The sequence below is a fragment of the Rhinopithecus roxellana genome, chromosome 12 (assembly GCF_007565055.1).
Source record: "Rhinopithecus roxellana isolate Shanxi Qingling chromosome 12, ASM756505v1, whole genome shotgun sequence".
NCBI classification, from domain to species: domain Eukaryota; kingdom Metazoa; phylum Chordata; class Mammalia; order Primates; family Cercopithecidae; genus Rhinopithecus; species Rhinopithecus roxellana.
Window position 1 is genome coordinate 18340253 of NC_044560.1, and position 25176 is coordinate 18365428.

The window sequence follows — 25176 nt, forward strand, 5'->3', positions numbered from 1 at the left end:
GCTCACTGCAGTCTAAACCTTCCAGGCTCAGGTGATCCTCCCACCTCAGCCTCCCGAGTAGCTGAGACTACAGGTGCACAGCACCACGGCTGGCTAATGTTTGTATTTTTTGTAGAGATGGTGTTTCACCATGTTGCCTAGGCTGACCTTGAACTCCTGGGCTCAAGTGATCTGCTCGCCTTGGCTACCCAAAGTACTGGTATTACAGGTGTGAGCCACCGCGCCAGGCCTTAGGTAATTCTTTGTTGCAGGAGGCTGTTGTGTGTCCTGTGGTGGGTTTAACAGCAGTACTCACTCTGCCTGCTAGATGCCAGTAGCAACCTCCTCCCCAAGTTGTGACTGCCAGAAATATTCCCAGACATCGTCATATGTCTCCTGGGGGTAAAATTGCCTCTAGGTTGAGAACCACTGGTATATTATCTATGTCTCCAGTTAGAACGGCAGTTCCATGAGAATGGAGACCCCACGTCCTCATTCCTCAGGGCTCTGATGACCTCAGCCTGGCATTGACTCTTCCGTACAGCTGATCCTCCCGAAGCCCTGGACCGGGCCACACACTCCTGAGAAGCACAGCAAAGCGCTTGTTCTACAGGACCCTCCTCTGTGGGCTTGTGCAGCTTGAAGCCAGGGATGGTGGCCTACCGGTCTTTGCCCTGGCAGTGCCCACCCAGGCTTTGCTTTCAGGGTGGTCAGAAAATGATTACTGGGGGAACACGTGACAGAAAAGCAGGAAGGGGGCCTCTTGGTGCTGTGAGCTGACCAGTGCAGAGTGACGGTCCTTCTTGACAGGGATGACTTCTACTTTTTGGAAGGGAGAGTTCAGACTTTATTAGATACCTTAAGGCTGGCCCTGGGGAAAACCATGGCTGGCTTCACCATCCTCCTAATAGGAAGAGGCAGTGAGGAGAGCAGTAGTCTGGGGAAGGTGGGAACCCTGACTGAGGGGCCTGCACCCAGCCCCTCAGATCCGCCTCCCCTTCCACGTCACTCCGGCTCTTTTGGGATGATCACATGGTGAGAATCTGCTTTGAAGACATGAAGGGCTTCATGGAGGCTTCCAAAGCAGACTGGTAGTCCTGCAGCGGGACCTGGGAGCAGGCAGGGGCTGTGAGTTGGCCTCGGCAGATGAGATCGCACAGTGTGAGGATCAGCTCCTTGAACTGGTCTGTGGGAGGTTGGAGGAAATCAGACAGGGGAACAGCAGCTGGAGATTGGTGAGATGTGGCACAGGGCTGCCCTATGGACAGGAGCTGGCACCGAGCTCCAATAAAGCCTTGAGTCCTGGCTGTGCCAAGGATAGGGGTAGCTGTGGAGGCAGCCTGGTCCCTGCCTGTCTTCAGGACAGTGAGGTCCAGGTGGGGAGAGAGGAACATAGGAGTGGCTCTAGGGTCTGAGGGGCAGGCAGGCAGAGACCACTCTTCAGAGTGGTGATTAAGATGGCACAGACTCACAGAACCTAGCCGCAGTGGAGCCAGGAGCACTGAATGGCGGGAGGAGAAGGATGGCGGAGGCAGGGAGGCCAGAGGAGGCCTGGGGAGGGAGTGGGTGTGCCTGGCATGCCAAGTGATGTGGAATAGTCGAGCTCTGCTCAGGAAAAGGAGCTCTCCCTGAGAGCCCAGGACTCCCTTTGAACCCCATGACCTGAGGCCACGAACATCCCCTCCCTGGGCCTGCCTCCTGTGAAGGACCCTATATGGTACAGGAAGTTGAGAAGTGAAGGCCTTGGCTAAGAAGTGTTTTCCCATAGACATAAATTCATTCAACCTTCAAATCTAGTCATATCTACTGGTTAAAACACTTTAGTGGCTCCTCAGGTGCCTTTAAGAGTGAGTCTTGGCTGGGTGCGGTAACTCATGCCTATAATCCCAGCACTCTGGGAGGCTGAGGTGGGTGGATCCCTTGAGCCCAGGAGTTTGAGACCAGTCTGGGCAACATGATGAAACCCCATCTCGAAAAAAAAAAAAAAAAAAAAAAAAAAAAAGAAGAGAAAAAAAAGAAACCCCATCTCAAAATACAAAAACTAGCTGGACATGGTGGCATGTGCCTGTGGTCCTAGCTACTTGGGAGGCTGAGGTGGGAGGATCACCTGAGCCGAGGAGGTTGAGGCTGTAGTGAGCTGTGAACACACCACTGCACTCCAGCCAGGGCAACAGAGCGATATCTTGCCTCAAAACAAATAACCCCCCAAAACAGCAAAAAACCCCCAGTGAGTCTGAATGCCTTAATCAGGTTTATAAGGCCTTTTGTAACCTGGTCACAACCCACTCACCCAATTTCTCAGCCCCAGCTCAGATCTAGTACTCCAGGTCGCTCGGAAGCACTTCAGTGCCCCGTTGCACATGTGATTTTCGATTTTTTCTGCCTGAAACACTGTATTCACGCCACCACCTTCCTCCCCTTCACTTGGATAAACCCATGTTATTCTTCATCCTGAGTTTGGAGATCCCACTCTAGGGAGCCAGTCCTCCAGGAGATGAACAGGAGATGATCTGTTCACATCCTGGCTGCATCCCTCCGCGTGGGGAGGTGACTTTGGGCATACTACTTAATCACTCTGAACCTCGATTTCCTCCGTCAAATACGGCTAACAAGAGTTTAAACTTATGAATTTAAACTGAGGCAGAGATTAAGTCACTTGCCCAGGGTCCCACCACTGTCTAGGCAGAACCTCTACCCCGTAGTGTGGAAGCAGATTTGAACCCAGGCAGGCTGGCTCCAGAGTCTGTTCTCTCTACTTCGCTATCCATCTTTCCCCACTGTCAGCTCTTCAGGATGGGGGCAGTGTCTGTTTTGCTCTGTGCCCCTAAGACTAACCTAGTTTAGTCCAATAACTATTTGCTGACTGTAGCTGGCCTAAGGCTATTCTCTTTGATCTTTCTGTGGGGCTGGGGACCCAATCACCCCTCCAGGGCTCAGTAGCTGGTCATTTCTGCTGCCATTTTTAGGCACTGCCCTCATCTGTGACTCCTTGCACTGGACCGTGCACTCACCTGGACTGTGGTCCTTCTTCCACTGGGACAACCAAAAGCCCCGAAGTTTGAGATCCTTAAAAATGAGCAGGCTCTGCAGACACAGGAAGGACATGCTGGGCTCTGAGGACAAGAACTTCAGGCATCGCGTAAGGGTACAGACTCCCCTCCAGCGACGGGGCATTGCCTAAGTTACGACAGCTGTCGTGCCAGGGGATGTGGCCTGGCTGAGGTGTCCGGCCTGGCTCCAGGCATGCCTCCCTCCGACCCAGCTTACCACAGAGGCTATGACGGGCTGCTTGGCCATCCCCCCATAGGTTACCATGGTTCCTCCACGCCTAAAGAGTCCAAAGAGAACAAAGACTGGGTGCAAAGCAGAGACAGAGCCCTTCCTGAACCTGCCATGGTGCTTCTACTTCAACCCTGGTTCCTAAATCCTGCTCTCACAATCTCTGGGGAAGGTTGAAAACTACAGATTCCGCCTGGGTGCAGTGGCTCATGCCTATAATTCCAGCACTTTGGGAGGCTGAGGCAGGTGGATCACTTGAGCCCAGGAGTTCAAGACCAGCCTGGGCAACAAAAGGAGAACCCATCTCTACAAAAAAAGTACAAAAAATTAGCCAGGCAAGGTGGCATGCCTGTAGTCTCAGCTTCTTGGGAGGCTGAAGTGGGAGAACCACTTGAGGGCATGAAATTGAGGCTGCAGTGAGCCCTAATCACACTACTGCACCCTAGCCTGGGCAGCAGAGTGAGACTCTATCTCAGAAAATAAATAAATAAATAAATAAATAAATAAATAAATAAATAAATGCTGGGGATAGCAGCTCACACCTGTAATACCAGCGCTTTGGGAGGCCAAGGTGGGAGGATTGCCTGAGCCCAGGAGTTTGAGACCAGCCTGGGCAACATAGTGAGACCCTGTGTCTACAAATAATAATAAAAAAATTAGCTGCACATGGTGGTACATGTCTGTGGTCCCACTCAGGAGGCTGAGGTGGGAGGACCACTTGAGACTGGGAGGTTGAGGCTGCAGTGAGCTGAGATTGCACTGCTGCACCCCAACCTAGGCAACACAGTGAGACCGTCTGAATATAAAACAAAACAACAAAGAAACCAGATTCCTAGGTCCAATCCCAGACCCAGTGAATCAGGAGACAAGAATGTATATTAAACACACACACACACACACACACACACACACACCCCATCTGGATGACTTGGATGTTTAGCCAGGGTTGGGAATCCACTGATCTAACCCAATCAGTCAGGTTTTGATTAAGTGCTGAAAAGAAACTTGCTCTCCCCAGATGAGCTCGAGGCCTGAGTTCAGCCTTGGCTCTGCTCTCACTACAGGTGTCCAACCTTGGGTGATGCAGTGAAAATGGCCCAGACCTCATCTCTTCATCTGTCAATGCTCATTCTAAGAATCAATGTGAGGAAACAGCTCTACAGATATCTACAGATAAGGAGTGATGTGGATGGTGGAAGGAACAATGACAAGCGTCCTCTCACTGCAGGAGGTGCCTTCTCAGTACCTGCTGTCTGACACTCACACCCCAACATCAGCTGACATACAGGAGTGAAGCTAATATAATTTCTAAGTGAATAAGCCTGGAGTTCACATGCTTGACTTAACCTGTGTTCCCCTCCCCACTCCCTGGCTCTTCTAGGAGTCTGTTGATCAAGGATGACCTCAAGCACATTTGGGGACAACACAAGGTAGACTTTGAAAACTACCGAATGGAAGGAGCTGCTGTCCTAGGGCAGGTACCTCTGTCCCTGAGGCTGCTGGGTAGTTTGGTCTTAAGTGCCCCTCGACTGCCACCTGCTGTAGAAAGTAGCTCCTGGGAGCCAAGCCCTCTCTCCTCTGTATCCCTGCTGCACTTGGTCTATCCAGACTAGTAGCTAACACTTACCAGGCTTCTACTATGTGGCAGGCACAGTTCTAAGCATTTTGCATGTACTGCCTCAGGGAATCCTCATAACAACCTTGTTTTAGAGACGAGAAAGCTGAAGCCCATCCATCACTTGTATAGCAATTTGTATATCACCCAGTGTCCTTTAGACCTAACCTTGTTGGCACCAGGACCAGTTTCATGGAAGACAATTTTTCCATGGACTGGAGGAGGAAAGATGGTTTTGGGATGAAACTGTTCCACCTCAGATCCTCAGGCATTAGATTCTCATAAGGAGTACGGGACCTGGATCCCTTGCATGCGTGGTTCACAACAGGGTTCACAGGCCTATGAGAATCGAATGTTGCCGCTGATCTGTCAGGAGGCAGAGCTCAGGGAGTCATGCTCGTTCACCCACCGCTCACCTCCTGCTGTGTGACCTGGTTCCTAACAGGCCACGAACTGGCACTGGTTTGAGGCGTGGGGGCCCCTGTGTTAGATTACCCTTCAGAGGCAGAGGGTTTATAAAACCCCCATTTTAAAGATGAAGAGACGGAGGCCTGGATTGCTTTTCACGTATTGCCTAACTTTCCATAGGCCCACAGCTAGTAAGTCACAGACAGAGCTGGGGCTTGAACCAGTGCCTACACTCATAACCACTGCACAATGCTTCCTCCTGCAATGACATTGGGATTGAGGTCTGCCACAGGGGCTGTCAGGTGTAGGGCTGAAGTGGTGTGCTCAAATGTGGGGTCAAGCCTGGCTCTCCTGCTGACTACACTTTGGGCCAGGTACTTGACCTCTTTGAGCCTCGTTTTTTTTTTTTTTTTTGAGACACAGTCTGTCTCTGAAGCCCAGGTTGGAGTGCAATGACATGATCTTGGCTCACTGCAACCTCCACCTCCTGGGTTCAAGCGATTTTCCTGCCTTAGCCTCCCAAGTAGCTGGGATTACAGGTGCCTACCACCATGCCTGGCTAATTTTTGTAGTTTTAGTAGAGATGAGGTTTCACTATGTTGGCCAGGCTGGTCTCGAATTCTTGACCTCAGGTGATCCACTTGCTTCATCCTCCCAAAGTGCTAGGTTTACATGCATGAGCCACTGCACCCGGCCTGGGCCTCATTTTTGAAAAGTGTAAAACAGAGATTAGAACTGCACCCCCTGTCTAGGTGGTTGTGGGAGAGGTAAGTCAAGCACTGCACAGTCTGGTACATGATGAATACTCACCACAGCGCTCTGGCCACGTGACTCACCTGCTCATCTAGCCTGTGAGATCTCAGAGGGCGCATCAGTGCCACGGCCCTCTCTGTGCCTGGTTGCTAGTAAGTGCTCAGCAAGTATGTGCTAGCTGAATCCGTGCTACTGAGGGGGTTCCTGCTTTAGTTAGGAAGTGTCTTTTTACGCACACTCTAGCTCAAGAAGCTTATTTTATTTATTTATTTATTTTTGAGACAGAGTCTCCCTCTGTTGCCCAGGCTGGAGTACAGTGGCGCGGTCTCGGCCCACTGCAAGCTCCACCTCCTGGGTTCACGACATTCTCCTGCCTCAGCCTCCCCAGTAGCTGGGACTACAGGTGCCCACCACCATGCCCAGCTAATTTTTTGTATTTTTAGCAGAGACGGGGTTTTACTGTGTTAGCCAGGATGGTCTCGATCTCCTGACCTCATGATCCGCCCGCCTCAGCCTCCCAAAGTGCTGGGATTACAGGCGTGAGCCATCGTGCCCAGCCTAGAAGCTTATATTAAAGGAAAGAAGAATGGAAGGACATGCATTAATATTGTCAACAAGGCTTATCCCCCTTGGTGGTGGGGTGATAGGTAACTTTTATTTCTTTTTTGAGATGGTATCTCCCTCTGTCACCCAGGCTGGAGTAGAATGATCTCAGCTCACTGCAACCTCCACCTCCTGGATTCAAATGATTCTTGTGCCTTAGCCTCCCGACTAGCTGGGATTACAGGTGCCTGCCACCACACCCAGCTAGTTTTTTTGTATTTTTAGTAGGGATGGAGTTTCGCCGTGTTGGCCAGGCTGGTCTTAAACTCCTGACCTCAAGTGATCTGCTCGTCTTGTTGGGATTTTATAAGCATGAACCACCATGCCTGGCCAGGTAACTTAAAAAAAAAAAATCAAATTTTTTTTTGTAGTGATCGGGTCTCGCTGTGTTACCCAGGCTGGTCTCGAACTCCTGGCCTCAAGTGATGCTTTCTCTTTGGCCTCCCAAAGTACTGGGATAATAGGCATGAGCCACAGTCCCAGCCAACAGGAAACTTTTATGCTTAAGTTTTCCTTTGCACTTTTACATGTTTTCAAAATGTTTTGTAATAAGCATAATGTTCCCTTTAAAATGAGAATCTATTTTAAAAGGTAGTACACATTTGGAAGGTTAAATAAGCCAGGACTAAGTGATTTTTTCAGACATCCCTAGGTTATAAATCCTTGACTATTCCTCTCTGGCAGACAGCTTAGCAGTCTACTTCTGGGGTCCCTTGGAGAAATAAAGCTGGATAGGCCTTTTGGTCATCTACAAAGGAGGAGGCTGAGAAAGCAGTGCCCAAATAGCTGGATGACTTTGGTCCTAGTTTCCACTCAACATTGTGCTGACCTGGTCTTGGCTTGAACTGGCCACTGGGACTCGGTCACTTGATGGTCCTCCCAGCTAAAGACCTGGAGAGCTCCGGCGAGCTGGACCTGCAGGCCCAACGGACTTACGCTAACTGCCGCAGCAGCTCTGTGGAGCTTTTCCCACCGACACAGTTGAGAGCAAGCCGTGGCTGGGGCATGTCCTGGAAAGCAACAGAAGTGCAGTGAGGGAGCGACCCCCCTCTACATGTGGGGTATGAAGCTTGCCCAAGTGCTGTGTTAGAAGGAGGGAGTAAATAAAATGAGATGTTTATGCCTTTGTTTGCGTACACGCATGTGTGTATGTGTTTATGCCTTTGAACTCACCTTTTTCTCTGCTTAGGAAGGGTCTTTTCTTTCTTTTTCTTTTTCTTCCTAAGACAGGGTCTCGCTCTGTTACCCAGGCTGGAGTGCAGTGGTACAATCATGGCTCACTGCTACCTCACCCTCCCAGGCTCAAGCAATCCTCCCACCTCAGCCTCCCGAGTAGCTGGAACTGCAGATGTGTATCATGATGCCCAGATAATTAAAAATTTTTTTGTAGAGACAGAGGTCTCACTATGTTGCTCAGGCTAGTCTCAAACTCTCCGACTCAAGCAATCCGCCTGCCTTGGCCTCCCAAAGTGTTGGGATTACAGGTATGACCCACCTCATCTGGCCAAGGGCCTTTTCTGTAGCAACTTAATCCTGTTGTCCATTTTAGGACCTGGCAGAACTCATCTTCTCTGGGAAAGAATAGGCAGAGGGCATCTGCATGCAGTTTGGTGGGCTTCGGCTCCCTGTGTGCTCCCCTTTTCAGTGCTTGTGATTCAGCTAGTATTATATATGCTGATCTACTGCTTCAGAAATGTTTGCAAGAAGCGCACGTTCTCGAGTGTGTGTCTTTGGTTCCTCCAGATGGTTCAGTAAAAAGGGGCTGGGGGTCTGGTCACTTACTAGGCATGTTGTGGGGTGGAGGTTCTGGAAGGTTAAGAGGCTTTAAGTTCAGAGAGACTGAGGCCAGCTGTGATTCTCCCCCTTATAAACTGCATGATTTTGGTTAAGCACTTCCTCTTTTCTGAGTAAAACGGATAGCAGTTCCTTTGAATAGCTTTTGTGGAAATTATCAGATAAAATCAAGGCAGGTAGTTGGGAAAGGTTACTTCTTTCCTTTCTCTTTCTGTGTCTCTGTTTCCTCAGGTCCTCTCCTGCCAGTTCTTAGAGTCACACATGTGGGCTGACGTGGCCCACCACAAATGTTTAAAACTGCAAGTCACACTGGGTTTCCTAAACTCTGTCTGTTTCTCGTGCCTCCCTCCCAGCATCTGGGCACTTAATGCATGCTGCTTGCCACCTGGCTGGGAGAACGAGCTTTAACCAACCAAGAGAGGCAAAGGGAGGTTTCCAGAGAGGAACAATGGTGCTAGTCCCCAGCTTCTCTAATGCATGTCAACTTTCTTCAGGGAGATGTGCGTGGACTGGAGGGGCAATGTCCCTCTTACTAGGTACCTTAAAGAAGTTTTTCATTTCGGGCCTTCTTAGCTCCTCTTCTGTGATGACATGCTCAGCCCCCAGACTCTTCAGTCTGTCACTCAGCTTCTGGATATCAGGTCTGGAAACCAAATATAGTTCCCTGGTCACATCTGCTGGCTTTTTCCACCAAAGTCTCCCAGGACCCCTCTGCCACAGCTGGGAGAACCATGCTTCTTTTTGCAGGAAGCTGGGGTTAGGTTTAAGCCAGGCTTGAGCAGGGACCAGCCACCTAATTTCATCTGGCTTCAATAGCTCTTGGCTGTCTCCTCACTGGAAACAGAGTGAGACTGGGTGGTTTCCACAGGCCCTGACAGCTCAATAGTGCTAGAAGCCATCTGTGCCCAGGGAGAAGTCACTTAACTTCCTGATTTCTTCTACTGAAAAGACAAACTCCACTTCCCCCTCTTTTCAAGGGCCCTTCAGAGTGTTGTGCACACACACTCTAGCCCGGGAGTGGTCCTGGGTCTCTTTGGTTAAGGCAAATGGAATGATTTTTGTTAGTACAAGTGAGGAACTGAAGCTGGTGTCAATTATACTAAGACTGGGCTTCCATGACAGCCACAGCCATATTCATGAACACTGAGGCTTAGAGAAACTGGATGATACGATGGAAAGAGAGTGAGGACACCGAGTCTGTTACAGACTTGCTGTGTCTTCCAGGGCAAGCTGCTCTCTGAAACTTCAGTTTCCTCATCTGTAAAAGACAGATGACAAACCTGCCTCTGTCTCCTTCCTGTCTGTATTTAGTGCACTTCCAAGTACCACACAAAAGCAAGGGTAAAGGGGCCTTGGGTTAGACGGTTCACAAAAAGAATAATACACCTCAAAACATTCCCAAATATGAACTGGGGTTTTGAAAACATGAGGTTATCACAAGCCAAGAGTCTCAGAAAGTCTTAGTTGTTCAGTAAGGGCAGTCTCCACCTCCTTCCTGCCCTCTCTTTACATTTCAGATTCACTCATCCTATCGCCAAAACTCAGCTGGACTTCATTTCTTAGGGCTGACTCATCTGTTTCAGCTGTTAGTGACACCTAAGGCCAGTTTATGCTTATGCAAGGGCGCCCTCTGGTGTACAAGTAGGCACCGCAGGGATGGGAGGTGGGAAAGGCCGAAGTTGTGGTCTGGGATGAAGCCTCCTAACCACGCACCTGTCTCGGACCACATTGATGGTTCTTAGGCCCAGGGCTGCGGCGATCTGGATGACTGCTTGCCCCACTCCGCTGTTGGATGCATTCTGGATGACAGAATCCCCTGTGGAGCCAGGAAGAGAACCAAATCAAGCCCTGTATAGATCTGCAATAGGTCAAAGGCTTCCAACCGGGGATCCTACTGTAGGCAAGGGAGTCCTCAGGCTCAACAGGGACCCAGGACCTGGCTGCAGAGTCTTCTCAGAGCTTACATTGTTTCTCACTGTTCCCCTAATGCCTCCTAAACTTCCACAACACTCACGATGCCTCCCAGGACTTGGTAATTCAGCATCTGCACTGGACATAATTTAGACCCTGCCCTGCTATGGAAAAGATTTTATAGCCTTCATAATCCTCCCGACTTTTATGTCCTCAGGTCTTTGCTTAGGTTATTTCCTTGGTTTGCAATGTTTCCCTCCTTCTCTCTTCCTTCCTATTGAAATCCTGTAGATCCTTTGAAGTGCAGCTCAAGTGCAGCCTTCGTGAAGCCTTCCTGGATTGTTCCCTCTATGTGCTCCCACAGTGCTGGTCTGCCCCATCTTAATCTTACACTTTGTTGTATATAGGTCCATTTCTATGAACAGCTTGTAGCTTCTTGAGAGGGAAGGACCATGCCCTATTCCCCTCCGCAGTGTTTAATAAAGGCGTACTGCCTTGAAATGGGATTAGAGCTGTGCTGGAGAAATTGGCAGCCCCTGAAACAGGGTCCTACAGTTTTATGGCAAAGCCCAGGTTTAGCTTTGGACCTGGCCATTGGGGAAGGCAGTGTGGCATGCTGGGAAAAATGTGGGCTCTGGAATGAGACAGACCTGGGCATGAGTCTCAGTTTCACCAATGATTGTAACTAAACAGACAGAGCAAGTTATGACCTCTGTGAACTTCAGTTTCCTTCCCTTAAAATGTAATCCCAGCTACTAGGGAGGCTGAGGCAGGAGAATCGCTTGAACCCGGGAGGCGGAGGTTGCCGTGAGCCAAGATCATGCCACTGTACTCCAGCCTGGGCGACAGAGCAAGACTCTCTGTATGAAAAAAAAAAAAGTGCCCCTGATTAGAGTCAAATGCGTCGTGTCCGGGAAAGTGCTTTGTTGACTTTGAAATGCTTTCTGGTTTTTGAGAGACAGCAGGGATCTGTCACACAATAGGCTGAAACTAGAGATAGAGGACTTCCTGGAAGAAGAATGCCCATTCTCCTTCACCAGGGGTCAACGTACAGGTTGTCACCCACTAGTGGATCATGAATCAATCTAGTTGGCTGTAAGCAGCATTTTTTTAAAGTTAAAATTGAGAGGAGAATAAAAAATAACAGAGTATGTCACACATAGTAAGGGTATTTCACGAAACTTTGGTTTCCATTATATATATATATATCCCTATTTGTATAAACTGATCACAATGTAAAATGTAATTCTCACCATTTGTCAAGATCCTAAGTTTACTCAACAGTTCTGGCCACATCAGCCTTGAGGCAGGAAAGTGGAGAGGTGCACAGTGGGTACTGAGGGTGGGCAGCGTCGAAATGCCTAGATCTGTTACCACAGCTGCAGCCCAAATGGGAGGTGGCTTTAGGGCATGGGACGCAGGCAAACAAAGCGTCTGCTGCGCTAGGACTCCAGCAAAGGTCCCTGGTCACAGCCACTGTTTTTCTCTACCAAACGCTCCCAGGACTCCTCTGACATAGTTGTGAGAATCCTGTATTTCTCTTTGTGGGAACTGGCATCGGCTTTCAGCCAGGCCTTGGACAGTGGCTGGGCACCATGTTTCATCACACTCCAACAGCTCTGGGCCTCAGTTTCCTCACTGGCATGAGAGGTGGCTTGGGTGAGTTCTACAGCCACTGCGCCTCACAGATGAGCAAGGTGTGCAGAGGCAGCCCAGGAAGTTAATGCCCTTAGGGTGACTCTTAAACAATGGGGTACTGAGAATTAGTGGAAAACTCATCATTCAAGGGTTAGTTTTTCTTTTTTGAGATGGGTCTTGTTCTGTCGCCCAGGCTGGAGTGCAGCGGCACAATCTCGGCTCACTGCAACCTCTGCCTCCCAGGTTCAAGCGATTCTCCTGCCTCAGCCTCCTGAGGAGCTGGGATCACAGGCGCCTCCACCATGCCCGGCCTTAAGGGTTAATTCTGTAGTGGGTTCTATGAGAGTCTTCAGAGGGCCCCCAGCAAGACTGAGCAGGCCAGTGGGGGGCGTGGCTCACGCCTATAATCCCAGCACTTTGGGAGACTGAGGTGGGCGGATCACAAGGTCAGGAGCTTAAGACGAGCCTGGCCAACATGGTGAAACCCTGTTTCTACTAAAAATTCAAAAATTAGCCGGGTGTGGTGGCAGGGGCCTATAGTCCCTCGAAACCGGGAGGCGGAGGTTGCAGTGAGCCCATGCCACTGCACTCCAGCCTGGGTGACAGAGTGAGATTCCGTCTCAAAAAAAAAAACAGCCTGAGCAGTAGTTGCCCATAGCAGTAACCGGGCTTCATGGGCTTTGCCTCCATCTCTTTCTCACTCTCCCCACTCCCCCTCATTTCTGCTTCCGAAACAAACTGTCTGCACCCAGTCCTGGTCTTAGGCTCCGCTTTCAGGGAAACCCAAATAAAACACTTGGCTTTGTCATTTACTTGCCGGCTGATCTCATGCAAATAGTTTACCTCTCTGGACCTCAGTTTTCCCATTTATGAAAGGGAAGACGAATAAAAGCAGTGGACAGTCTCTGCACTGTATGCCCAGCACTGTGTGAAGTGTTATGCTGTAGTGTTTCACCCTCCACGTTCTTTATTCTCCATTTTACAGAAGAAAAATCTGTTGATTTGAGAGGCGAATTCACAGTCAGGGAAAGGTGAAGCCTGGGGTCAGACCCAGGTTATCTGCCCAAAGCTTGAGCTCTTAACCAATGATGGTACCAACCTCACTGCAACGCTTTGAAGATTTAATGCACTCAATGGGGATAATGCCTGTCAAGGCACTTCTGTGAACTGGAAAGTGCTATGTAAATGCTGAGTGGAATTATTAACACTAAGTTCAGCGTTTTACTGAAAACACAGCGACTGTGTCTATCTTGTCTGGCTTTGTATCCCAGAGCTTAACACAGCTCAACACATTTTTGCTGAATGACAGAATTCAATCCCAAGCTCTAGGGAATGTGACCCTGCAGCAGTTTTCGAGAGTGTACTCCTCGTGAGGTTTCAGCATGTTTCCTAGACACCAAGCTAACATCTTTCTACGTGAAAGCAACAACATTCACCCAGGTGGGAGGTCCATCACCCTGTCAAAACCTCCACCTTGCAAGTTCTCCTGGCCTTGGGGTCAGGATGTGAGTGGCACCCTAGTTGGGAGACCCTGGCCTGCTCCCCCAACTCCGGGTTCCTACCTGGCTGCAGTTGCTCGAAGTCCATCAACATCCTGTAGGCTGTGCAGGGATTGACACCCAGGGTGGCAGCGCTCTGAAGAGGGATGTCATTCGGAACTTGGATCAGTGCTTCCTCGCTGAACACAGCCTCGGTCCGCCAGGTTCCTGAGTCAGAGGATGAGACCAGGATCATAAGGAAGGAGCCCGGTGCACATTCAACCCCACCTCACTCTCCTTGGCCAATGAGCAGCCAGGATAATGGAGAGCATCCACTGGAAGCATCCAGGATAGCATCCAGGATGTTTAGAAAAAGAAGAAAATCTGGATGTTCCTCTGAATGTCTGAATCCTCATAATTATGCAAAATAGATTGTTATTTTATTTTATTTTTTTTTAGAGACAGAGTCTCTGTCTGTAGCCCAGGCTAGAGTACAGTGGCGAGATCTCGGCTCATTGCAACTTCCGCCTCCTGGGTTCAAGTGATTCTCATGCCACAGCCCCGAGTCGCTGGGATTACAGGCGTGCACTACCATATATGGCTTATTTATTTTTAGTAGAGACAGAGTTTTGCCTTGTTGCTCAGGCTGGTCTTGAACCTCTGGTCTCAGGTGATTCGCCTGTATCAGCTTCCCAAAGTGCTGGGATTACACACTGCACCCGACCCAAATTAGATAGTTATTCTTATCTTAAACATGTAGTAAAAATGGGGTGTGGTGGCTCATGCCTATAATCTCAGCACTTTGGGAGGCAAGGTGGGAGGACTGCTTGAGGCCAGGAGCTCAAGACCAGCTGAGGTAACACAGTGAGACCTTGTCTCTCCAAAAAAAAAAAAAAAAAAAAAAATTACCTGGGTATAATGCCCCTGCAGTCCCAGCTTCTCATGAGGCTGAGGTGGGAGGAGTGCTTGAGCCCAGGAATTTAAGGACACAGTGAGCTATGATTGCGTGACTGCACTCCAGCCTGGGTGACACAGCAAGACCCTGTCTCAAAAAAACCCAAAAACCAAAAAACAAACCAAAACAAAAAATGCCAAATACTGTTGTAAGGGCAACTCAGAGAGGTTGCTTCTCTGAGTTATCATCAGATTTAGCTCATGTCACCGTGCAGGGAGTTAATGACCTCAAACTGCTGCAATCTAAGGGTAAGACAGTAGTAATATTACCAGTAGGGCAGGAGAAGCTGAGAACGCCCCCTTTTTTCCTACACAGTCCTCATTCTTCTCATCCAGAGCAAGCTGACTCAGGTGGTTTTTTTTTTTTTTTTTTTTTTTTTGAGACAAAGTTTCACTCTTGTTCCCCAGGCTGGAGTACAATGGCGCAATCTCAGCTCACTGCAACCTCTGCCTCCTGGGTTCAAGCGATTCTCCTGCCTTAGCCTCCCGAGTAGCTGGGATTACAGGCACCTACCACCATACCCACTAATTTTTGTATTTTTAGTAGAGATGGGGTTTCATCATGTTGGCCAGGCTGGTCTCAAACTCCTGACCTCAGCTGATCCGCCCACCTCGGCCTCCCAGAGTGTTGGGAATACAGGCATGAGCTACCACACCCGGCCTGACTCAAGTGATTTTAGGGAACAAAGCATAAAAGTAGAAGTCAAGAGCACAGATGCCAAACCTGGTTTTGCTATTCCGCTGGTTTGAGAAAATTCCTGTCACTGAGTTTCAGTTACTCTAATGTGTAAATGACACAGGCAAGAACAGCCTGACTCGCCTCCTCCAGGAGCTACTGTAGAAATCAAATGAGATAAGGAAATGAAAAATTCTATAAGCTGGAAAGAAATGAGCATCAACTCCCAGCCCACATTCCAGTTCCAGACAAAAGAATTCTAGAATGTCAGTAGTGAGAAGTCCCTTATCGAGCATCAACTTTGAACCCCTCATGCAACAGGGGAGGAAATGAGGAAGTCACTTGCCCAAAGCCCCCTGGCTTATCTAGGCAGAGTTAGAGCTGGAACCGGGGTATCTGGGCTGCCTTCCTTCCATCTACAGATATTTATCTTGCACCCAGGCACTTGAGAACACAGACACGTTCCCTGCTTTCATTCTAGTGGAGTTGAACAGGTGAAAAAAAGCAGATATGATAATGATCAATTATAAAGAGACAGTAACAGCAAGGGAATTACTTTAGATGTGAGTCAAAGATACTTCTCTGAGGAGGTGACAGGCTAAGAGTGACTCAGAGCACACAAAAAACATCTTAGGCAGGGGACGCAGCAGATGCAGAGATGCTGCAGCAGGACAGACACAGGACTGGGATGGCATGATGCTGCACCGCAGGGCGGAGACTGATGGGAAGAGCGGTTTGAGACGCAGCTGGCCTGGCTGATGCAGTGGGGGCTGAGCAGGTGATGTGAGACTTTCAGAATTCTGACACACAGTAACCATGGGTTCCACTGTGAATTTGTACATATACATACATGAATATATATGTAACACAAGCCTGTGTTTCACAGCATACCCTTACTATGTAAGAGATACTCTATTTTTTATTCTTTTCTGCTCAACTTTAATTTTAAAAAGTGCTATTTGCAACTCACTAGATTGATTTCCCAAATGGGTCACAAGCTGCGGTATGAAAGCATGACCTCAGCACCATGGTATGGAGAGCTGATCTTGTTTTAGTGAATGAGTGAGCGGGAAGCCTGTAACAAGCTTTAAGAGGAGACTGAGATGATCTGATATATGCTTTCAGATCACTTTATTGCTGGGTGAAGACTGTGAAGTGGGGAGGGGCAGTGTGGAAGCGAGAGGTCTTTGCGGGGGTTGAGGTATGAGATGATGGCTACCTAGACTGGGACTTTGGCAGTGGGGATGAGGAAGAGAAGATGGATTTGAGTTCTGTTTTAAAGACAGAATCAATAGGATTTGGTGAGGACTGGGTGAGGGGTCTGCATCACACGGGCAGGATCTTATATGAAGAAGGGGTGAAGAGTGTAGGCTTTGGAGTCAGAGAGACTCCAGCCTTGGTTCCACTGTGTCTTCACTGTGTCACCTTAGGGAAATTGCTTGGAGCCTTGTTGGCTCAGCATCTGGTCACTGTGGCAGCTCAGGGCCCTTGGTCTATGCTTCCAAAGCTCTTGGGCATGCCTGCTCACTATTCAGTTGCTGGGATTCTAATGGTGTCCTGGTCCTATGTGGGTCAGCTGTGGGAAGCAGGGGGCAGCCTGGGTAATCACTAACTGTGTTGTAGGAAATGGAGATGTCAATGTGGGCTTTAGGGACCAGGAACTGGGGATAGGAAGCAGGAACACTTTTTTTTTTTTTTTTTTTTGATACGGAGTCTTGCTTTGTCGCCCAGGCTGGAGTGCAGTGGCACGATCTTGGCTCACTGCAAGCTCTGCCTCCCAGGTTCACACCATTCTCCTGCCTCAGCCTCCCGAGTAGCTGGGACCACAGGTGCCCACTACGACGTCTGGCTAATTTTTTGTATTTTTTGTTAGAGACAGGGTTTCACCATGTTAGCCAGATGGTCTCCATCTCCTGACCTCGTGATCTGCCTGTCTCGGCCTCCCAAAGTGCTGGGATTACAGGCGTGAGCCACCAAGCCTGGCCTGGGAACACTTTTTATTGAAGGCTGTGTCAATCCTAGAGTAGGTCTATGGCTGAGAAAATAAGAGACTGAAAAGGCAAGGATTCCTCTGGAATCCAGGAAGTGCCCCAGCATCCTGTGGGCTTTCCCCAGACTGGCCTTCAAATCATTGTTCCCACTCATCTCAGCTAACACTTACTGCACTCTACCCTGTGCCAAATGCTTAGTGCAGGGCTTTCTATGTATGAAATCCAGGGCATTTTCTAATTCCCCTTATGGCATGACAATGGAAATCCAGCCCTTGATATGAATTTCTGGGGCTTAGCAGTCCCTAATCCTCTTCTCAAGAGACTCTGGGTGGGAGGGAGGCAGTACCCATGGTCAGAGACAAGGGCTTTCAGGATTTCAAGTAGAACTCTTAGGTTTGAAGTTGGAGAGACCTGCTTAAAAACGCTGGCTCTGCCACTCACTAGTGTGTGACTTTGAATGATCACTTTACCTTTTTTGAGTTTCCATTTCCCTAATCTGTGAAATGCAGAAAATAACACTTATGTCATAGTGGGAAGATTAAATTAAAGACATTTGTACAGAGACTATCACTATGCCTCGCATACAGTGGGTGTATAACACACATTGTTTTCCTTTAATGATGCTAATTCCCAGACCTTAGCTCTGAGGATTCCCAATTCCTCACTCATATGCAACTGACCCATAACCATCTCCATTATCTAACTTGGGGGTCAGCAAACTGTGACCTGTGGGCCAAATCTGGCTCACCACTTGTTTTTGTAAATAAAGTGTTTTTTTTGTTTTGAGACAAGGGTCTTGCTCTGTTGCCCAGGTTGGAGTGTGGCTTACTGCAACCTCTACTTCTGGGCCTTGAGCTATCCTTCCATGTCAGCCTCCCCAGTGGCTGGGACTACAGGTGTACACTGCCACACTTGGCTAATTTATTGTAGAGATGGACTTTCACCAAGTTGTCCAGGCCATCCTTGAACTCTTGGACTCAAGCGATCGGCCCACCTCAGCCTCCCATGCTGGGATTACAGGCATGAGCCACCATGCCCGGTCCTGTAAATAAAGTTTTACTGGAACACAGCCATGCTCACTCAATTGTTTATATATTGTCTGTATGTTTACGATAGTAGAACTGGGTAGTCACAAAGATGGTATAGCCTACAAAGTCTAAAATATTTATTATTTGGCCCTTTAAGATAAAAGTTTGCCAACTCCTGATCTAATGCATAGAGAAATTTGGCATTTGCAAAGATCATTGCATATATTCTCTCAGTTGAGTTGTATTAAGAGTCTGCTGAGACATGCTAGGCAGTGACTATTAGTCCCATTTTCGAGATGAAAAAACTGAGGCACAAAGTAGCTGTGACTTAAATCAGGTCATACAGTGGAGCTGGAAAGAGAACTTGCCCCTGATTCCAGAGCCAGTGCTCTTTCTATGGCTCTGTGCTTCCTCAGGAAGGTTTTGCGTATTTCCCAAGGAGAAAGTCAGTTGGCAAAGATCTATCTACACCATCTGGTCTAGTCTCCCCTGGGATTGGCTGCACGTGGGAAAAGGCTGGCTATGGGCTCAGCAACAGCTGGGCAGCTCAGAACCATGGAAACCATGGAAAACCATGGAAAACCAAGGAAACCATGGAAAACCAAGCTGTGGCCAGCTGAGAACTTATGTGTTTAATAGTTGCCACTCTTACTAAATGGCAGTCTTCATGAGAAGAAAGACCATGTCCAGTCACTGCTGTGTCCTCGAGTCCAGCATGCTGCAGATGCTCACAAAATGTTTACTGAATACACTGAGTTAATTGCAGTACTCACAATTATAAAATCCTCAACCTCTCTGGCTGGCACCTTGCTTAAAAGACTCACCTTTTGGCCCGGCGCGGTGGCTCAATGCCTGTAATCCCAACACTTTGGGAGGCTGAGGGGGGCAGATCACCTGAGGTCAGGAGTTCAAGACCAGCCTGACCAACAAGACAAACAAGACAAAACCCCATCTCTACTAAAAGTACAAAAATTAGCCGGGCGTGGTGGTGGGCTCCTGTAGTCCCAGGTACTTGGGAGGCTGAGGCAGGAGAATTGCTTGAACCCAGGAGGTGTAGGCTGTAGTAAGCTGAGACTGCGCCAGCCTGGGCAACAGAGAGAGACTCTGTCTCAAAAGAAAAACAAGACAAAAAAAGAATCACCTTTCCTCTAGGGAAGAATCCCTGTTCTGGGTACCCCCACCACCACACGTACAATTACCCAGACACCTGGCAGATGTCCTTTATTCTTCTCATCTCCAAATCAAAGTATTGCCAAATCTTGTTATTTTAGCTCTTGACTCCACACCCTCTTCTCCAGCCTTACAGCACTGTCTTATTCAGACCCTCACCTTTCATCATCTGAAGCCTGACTTGTTTGCCCACCTCCTCACAGGCTTTCTACCTCCACCCTCTGCCTTTCCAGACCAATGGTTTCCAGACCATTTTCTGCATTGCACAAATCCTAACAAATCATTCCTCTACTTAACTCTCCGTTGGTACCCCTTGCACTGTGGATGCCGGTCCACCAGGACCCAGCCCCAGCCCACCTTTCCAGCTCCACCTCACTTCTCTTCCACTCCCACCCATGAGCCAGCCATCCTGATACCTGCAGTTCCCCACCAGTGCTGTGCCTTCTCTTATCACTTACGTTCACACACGCTGCACTCCCTGCCTGGGAAGCCCCTCCTTACCTAGCCCACTGGCTGCACTTCCAGCAGCTCTTCCAGACTGGGTTTAAGCATCACTTCTCCGGGAAGCCTTTTTTAAGGCTTTCCAAGATAGAGGACTCTTGTCTTTGTGTCAATTCTGTGATTATAGTGCTTGTAATACTGTATTGTATTAAGTGTTGTTTTTCCATTCCTGGGCCTCCCACTGCCAGCCAAGAGCACTCTGAGGGCAGGAACTGTCTGCTCACCTTGATAGGACCTTCACTCAGCACAGGGGCTGGCCCGAAGCACTGGCATCAGGATCCAGTGAATCCTCGCAGCTCTCAATTTGCTCAAATGGCTGAGCTCCTTCACCGCCAGGTGGGTGTAGGAGATGGTGGAGCCATTCTTGGCAGCCTCCATGATCTTAGAGAAGCAAAGAGCTTGTAGTAGACTCCTATTACTGTTTTTTTTTCCCCCAGTATTTTTTTTCTTTCTACAAGTGCTCCTTCCTAATCTCTGGGGCTGTCAACCACAAGGCCCCACCTTCTGTACCACGGAGGAAGGTGAGAGACTCAATCAGAACAACCAGAGTGGCCCTACCCCACCCCAGGGGACTGGTTCACGGATGGGCAAGGCCCATTCAGGGCCCTTCTGGGGGATGTGCTGGACACAATTGTGGAGGATGTGCTCATTTGTTTGTTTTTAGGGTGATATGAACCTCAGGCTGCTGGTGGCCATCTACGAGAGGTGTGTATCAGAGTGGATCTGAATTCTAACTCCATCACTTTTGGCTGGGTGACCTTGGACAAACTGCTCAACAGTTTACAGTTTTCCATTGCATTTACTGTTGTATTGCCTGCAAAATGGGAAGGAAGTAACCACCTCATGTTGTGGGAACAACTGAGTTAATATACATGAAGTACTTAGAGTAGTGCCTGGCACAAAGAGAGTGGCCAATAAGTATTTGTTGGTTTGATTATATCAATATGTGGGGAGATCCCATCTGAGAACAAGTGAGAGACACAACTCTGATAGTACTGGGGTTCTTAGATCCAGCTGAACCCAAAGCTTTTAACCTGTTACACTTCCCAGTTCCACAGATCAATTAACTTTTTTTTTTTTTTTTTTTTTTTTTTTTTTTTTTAGATGGAGTCTCACTCTTTTGCCCAGGTTGGAGTACAGTGGCACGATCTCGGCTCACTGTAACCTCTGCCTCCTGGGATCAAGTGATTCTCCTGTCTCAGCTTCCCGAATAGCTGGGACTACAGGTGCACGCCACCATGCCTGGTTAATTTTTGTATTTTCAGTAGAGACCGGGTTTTACCATGTTGGCCAGGCTGGTCTTGAACTCCTGACCTCAGGTGATCTGCCTGCCCCAGTCTCCCAAAGTGCTGGGATTATAGGCATGAGCCACTGCACCTTTCCTTAACTTATTTTTTTTTTTTTTTTGGAGATGGAGTCTCGCTCTGTTACCCAGGCTGGAGTGCAGTGGCGTGATCTTGGCTCACCGCAGCCTCCACCTACTGAGTTCAAGAGATTCTCCTGCCTCAATCTCCCCAGTAGCTGGGACTACAGACGCATACCACCACACCCGGCTAATTTTTTGTATTTTTATTAGAGATGGGGTTTCATCATGTTGGCCAGGCTAGTCTCGAACTCCTGACCTCAGGTGATCCACCCACCTCGGCCTCCCAAAGTGCTGGGATTACAGGCGTGAGCCACCGCGCCTGGCCCCAACTTCTTTTTTTACAGCAAGTTTGAGCTGGGTCGCTGTACGTTACAACCCAGAAGATCGTAACACTGGTGTGTAGTGGGAACCCAGGAGAAAGAATCCAGTGAGCACCGTCATTTTGCTGTTTGAGTTTGGGCCAGGGCTTTATTTCTCAAGCTTCAGTTTATGTCCGGATGGGTGGATAACACATGTCCTTCTTCCCTCTTGTAGCTGCTGTGAGGATCGATGTGTATAACAGATGTGCCTTGAAAACTGTTAAGTGCTAAAAAATAAAACTCACCTACGACTCCTTATAATATATCAAAGAAAATCCTGCTCACTACCTTGGCTTGGGAAGGGCCTTACGCCATGTGGACCCAAGCTACCTTTTTTTTTTTTTTTTTGAGACGGAGTCTCGCTCTGTCGCCTAGGCTGGAGTGCAGTGGCCGGATCTCAGCTCACTGCCAGCTCCGCCTCCCGGGTTTACGTCATACTCCTGCCTCAGCCTCCTGAGTAGCTGGGACTACAGGCGCCTGCCACCTTGCCCGGCTAGTTTTTTGTATTTTTTAGTAGAGACGGGGTTTCACCGTATTAGCCAGGATGGTCTCGATCTCCTGACCTCGTGATCCGCCCATCTCAGCCTCCCAAAGTGCTGGGATTACAGGCTTGAGCCACCGTGCCCGGCCCCCAAGCTACCTTTTTTAAAAAAATTAGAGACAGGGTCTCACTCTGTTGCCCATGCTGGAGTGCAATGGTGCAATCATAGCCCACTGTAGCCTGGAACTCCTGGGCTCAAGTGATTGAACCTGCCTTTCTGGCCTTCTTTCTCACTCGTGCAATCCTCTACTATGTGCAAACACTCTGCTGAGGCTACAGTGGATTTTTCACCATTTCCCAATCTCACCTTTGTGTCTCTGCTCATTTTATGTCCTCTACATGAAATGCCTCTTGGCTCATCTCCATGTATAAACAAAATTCAGGCTGGGCACAGTGGCTCACGCCTATAATCCCAGCACTTTGGGAGGCTGAGGTGGTGGGTTACTTGAGGTCAGGAGTTCGAGACCAGCCTGGTCAACATGATAAAACCTCCCTACCAAAAATACAAAAATTTGTCAGGCATGGTGGTGGGCACCTGTAATCCCAGCTACTCAGGGGGCCAAGGCAGGAGAATCGCTTGAACCTGGGAGGCAGAGGTTGCAGTGAGCCGAGATCGCGCCACTGCATGCCAGCATGGGTGACAAAGTAAGACTCTGTCTCAAAAAAAAAATAAAATAAAATAAAACAAGGCCAAGCGTGGTGGCTCACGCCTATACTCCCAGCATTTTGGGAGGCCGAGGCGGGTGGATCCCTGAGGTCAGGAGTTTGAGACCTAGCCTGGCCAACATGGTGAAACCCCATCTCTACTAAAAATACAAAAATTAGCTGGGTGTGGTGGTAGGCACCTGTAATCCCAGCTACTTGGGAGGCTGAGGCAGGAGAATCGCTTGAACCTGGGAGGCGGAGGTTGTGGTGAACCGAGATTGCACCATTGCACTCCAGCCTGGGCAATAAGAGCAAAACTTGGTCTCAATAAATAAATAAAATAAAATAAAATAAAAATAAACCTGCCTTACCCAGGTACACTGAGCCAATCAGTGGATGTCTACAGAGTGGGTGAAATAGGATCTGGAAGAATGAAAAGGCAGCTGACACCTGGAGAAACTCACCCAAACCAGCATTTGCTGGAATCACCCAATCTCCTGGCTTCAGCCCGGTCACACTGCTGCCCACTGCTACCACCTGTGCAACACCTTCGTTCCCTCCAACAGCTGGCAGTTCGGGAAGGAGGCCGTAGTTTCCTGAGGAAGAAGAGCATTAAAGGGTCAACCAGTGATGTTTGGGCAGTGAAAGAGTATGGACTTGAGTCCATGCCATCCTAGGCCTGATCTGGGCTCTGCTTTGGACTGTCTGCCTAACCAACCTCTGAGCCTCAGCTTACTTGTCTGTATAGGGGGACGATATTCTTTAGTGTTCATGGTTATTATGAAGATCAGATAACATATGAAATAAAACCAGCATGTCGTAGGCACTTCACAAGGTTTAGTTTACTCCCCACTGCAATCTTCTTCTCAAAATTCCTCACATTCCAGAAAAGGGAGGCCAGACAGGGCTGACACAGCCTGTAGACGGCTCATCTGGAGAACAGCTGCTGCTAATCACAGGCATTTCACACCCACACCTGAGGAGGAATGAAAATGAGGTGGCAGCTGAACAAAAAAGCCAATTAACGTAAGCCACAGAAACCAAGGTTACCTTGGATCATATTTATGTCAGATGGATTGATAGGGGCCGCCAGCATCTTCACACGGACATCTGATCCTCCCACAGCAGCTAGCTCCAGGTTCTTGAGTCTAAGCACAAAGCCAAACGGAGATGTTCATGTTATCCAGGCTAGATTGGGTGTTTCGCTCAAATCATCTCCCCAAAGTAGGTCAGGCAACATTTCTGAGCTGCCATGTGTGCCCAGGAATTATGGTTCTGTTATAAAAGAGAGGTACTGTAAGAAATCAACACAGAAGGCTGGGCGCGGTGGCTCATGCCTGTAATCCCAGCACTTTGGAAGGCCGAGACAGGCGGATCACCTGAGGTCAGGAGTTCAAGACCAGCCTGGCCAACATGGCGAAAACCTGTCTCTACTAAAATACAAAAATTAGCCGGGCATGGTGGTGGGTGCCTGTAATCCCAGCCACTCGGGTGGTTGAGGCAGAATAATTGCTTGAATGTGGGAGACAGAGAGTGTAGTGAGCTGAGATTGTGCCATCCATCCTGGGTGACAAAGCAAGACTTTGTCTCAAAAAAAAAAAAAAAAAAGAAATCAACATAGGATACAGGTTGACTCTCATTAACTGCAAGTGGAAAATCTACAGTGTTTTTCTTTTTTTTTTGTTAAAGACGGAGTCTCACTGTGTCGCCCAGGCTGGAGTGCAATGGCGCAATCTCGGCTCACTGCAACCTTTGCCTCCCGGGTTCAAGCGATTCTCCTGCCTCAGCCTCCCAAGAAGCTGGGACTACAGGTGCTTGCCACCACGCCCAGCTAATTTTTTTTTTAATTTTTAGTAGAGATGGGGTTTCACTATGTTGGCCAGGCTGGTCGTGAACTCCTGACCTTGTGATCCGCCTGCCTCGGCCTCCTAAAGTGTTGGGATTACAGGTGTGAGCCACTGCGCCTGGCCTTTCAACCCCACTGCCCTCTCTGGGACAGGAAACCTCTGCTGGCCTAGATGAGCCCTGTGTTTCCCAAAACTCGCTTGGTTATAAGAATTACCTGGTATGCTCATGGATATAAATTACCAGGCCTACCTCTGAATTACTGAGCCAGAATCTCCAGATGAGGGCACCCCAAGTAGTTCTTACCAACAGGCATACCTGGGAAACCCCAGGCTAGCTGACATGTCCTCCACCTGTTTGATTTTATTCTTGGTCCTAACATATACAGGGGAGGGGAGATATCTCTGTTAGTTGCAGAGTGTGGGGGTAATGGGGAGATGGCCTGTGTAGTTCACAAAGAACTCCCTGGGTGGCCGTGATTCACTCTGAGTGATGTCCCTTCTGGAGGAGGATTCTTGTCTGGCAGAAAGGACCCTGGGTGGAGGGCTGAGGGTCCTGGGTGTAAAGCTCAACCGCAGGATGCCTGGGTCACCATGGGCAAGTTTCTTCTCTGCTCTAGGCCTCTGTTTCTCCATTTGTAAA

At 48.9% G+C, this 25176-nt stretch overlaps 1 protein-coding gene across 4 annotated transcripts in view; it reads right to left on the reverse strand.

Moving 5' to 3' along the window:
* Nucleotides 1-802: 802 nt before the first annotated feature.
* Nucleotides 803-25176, reverse strand: part of MECR (mitochondrial trans-2-enoyl-CoA reductase) — a 37485-nt gene continuing 13111 nt past the window's right edge. For 3 of the 4 annotated variants that reach the window (XM_010380310.2, XM_030942113.1, XM_030942114.1), the window contains 9 exons: nucleotides 23740-23837; nucleotides 23154-23285; nucleotides 13543-13686; nucleotides 10145-10247; nucleotides 8972-9074; nucleotides 7574-7647; nucleotides 3247-3307; nucleotides 2991-3063; nucleotides 803-1165 (listed from right to left, as the gene is read on the reverse strand). In XM_010380310.2, the coding sequence (XP_010378612.1) occupies nucleotides 1008-1165; nucleotides 2991-3063; nucleotides 3247-3307; nucleotides 7574-7647; nucleotides 8972-9074; nucleotides 10145-10247; nucleotides 13543-13686; nucleotides 23154-23285; nucleotides 23740-23837 (946 nt within the window). In that variant the 3' untranslated portion in view covers nucleotides 803-1007. Of the gene's footprint in view, nucleotides 1166-2990; nucleotides 3064-3246; nucleotides 3308-7573; nucleotides 7648-8971; nucleotides 9075-10144; nucleotides 10248-13542; nucleotides 13687-23153; nucleotides 23286-23739; nucleotides 23965-25176 lie in introns of all 4 variants that reach the window. The other variant, XM_030942115.1, reaches the window with a different exon arrangement.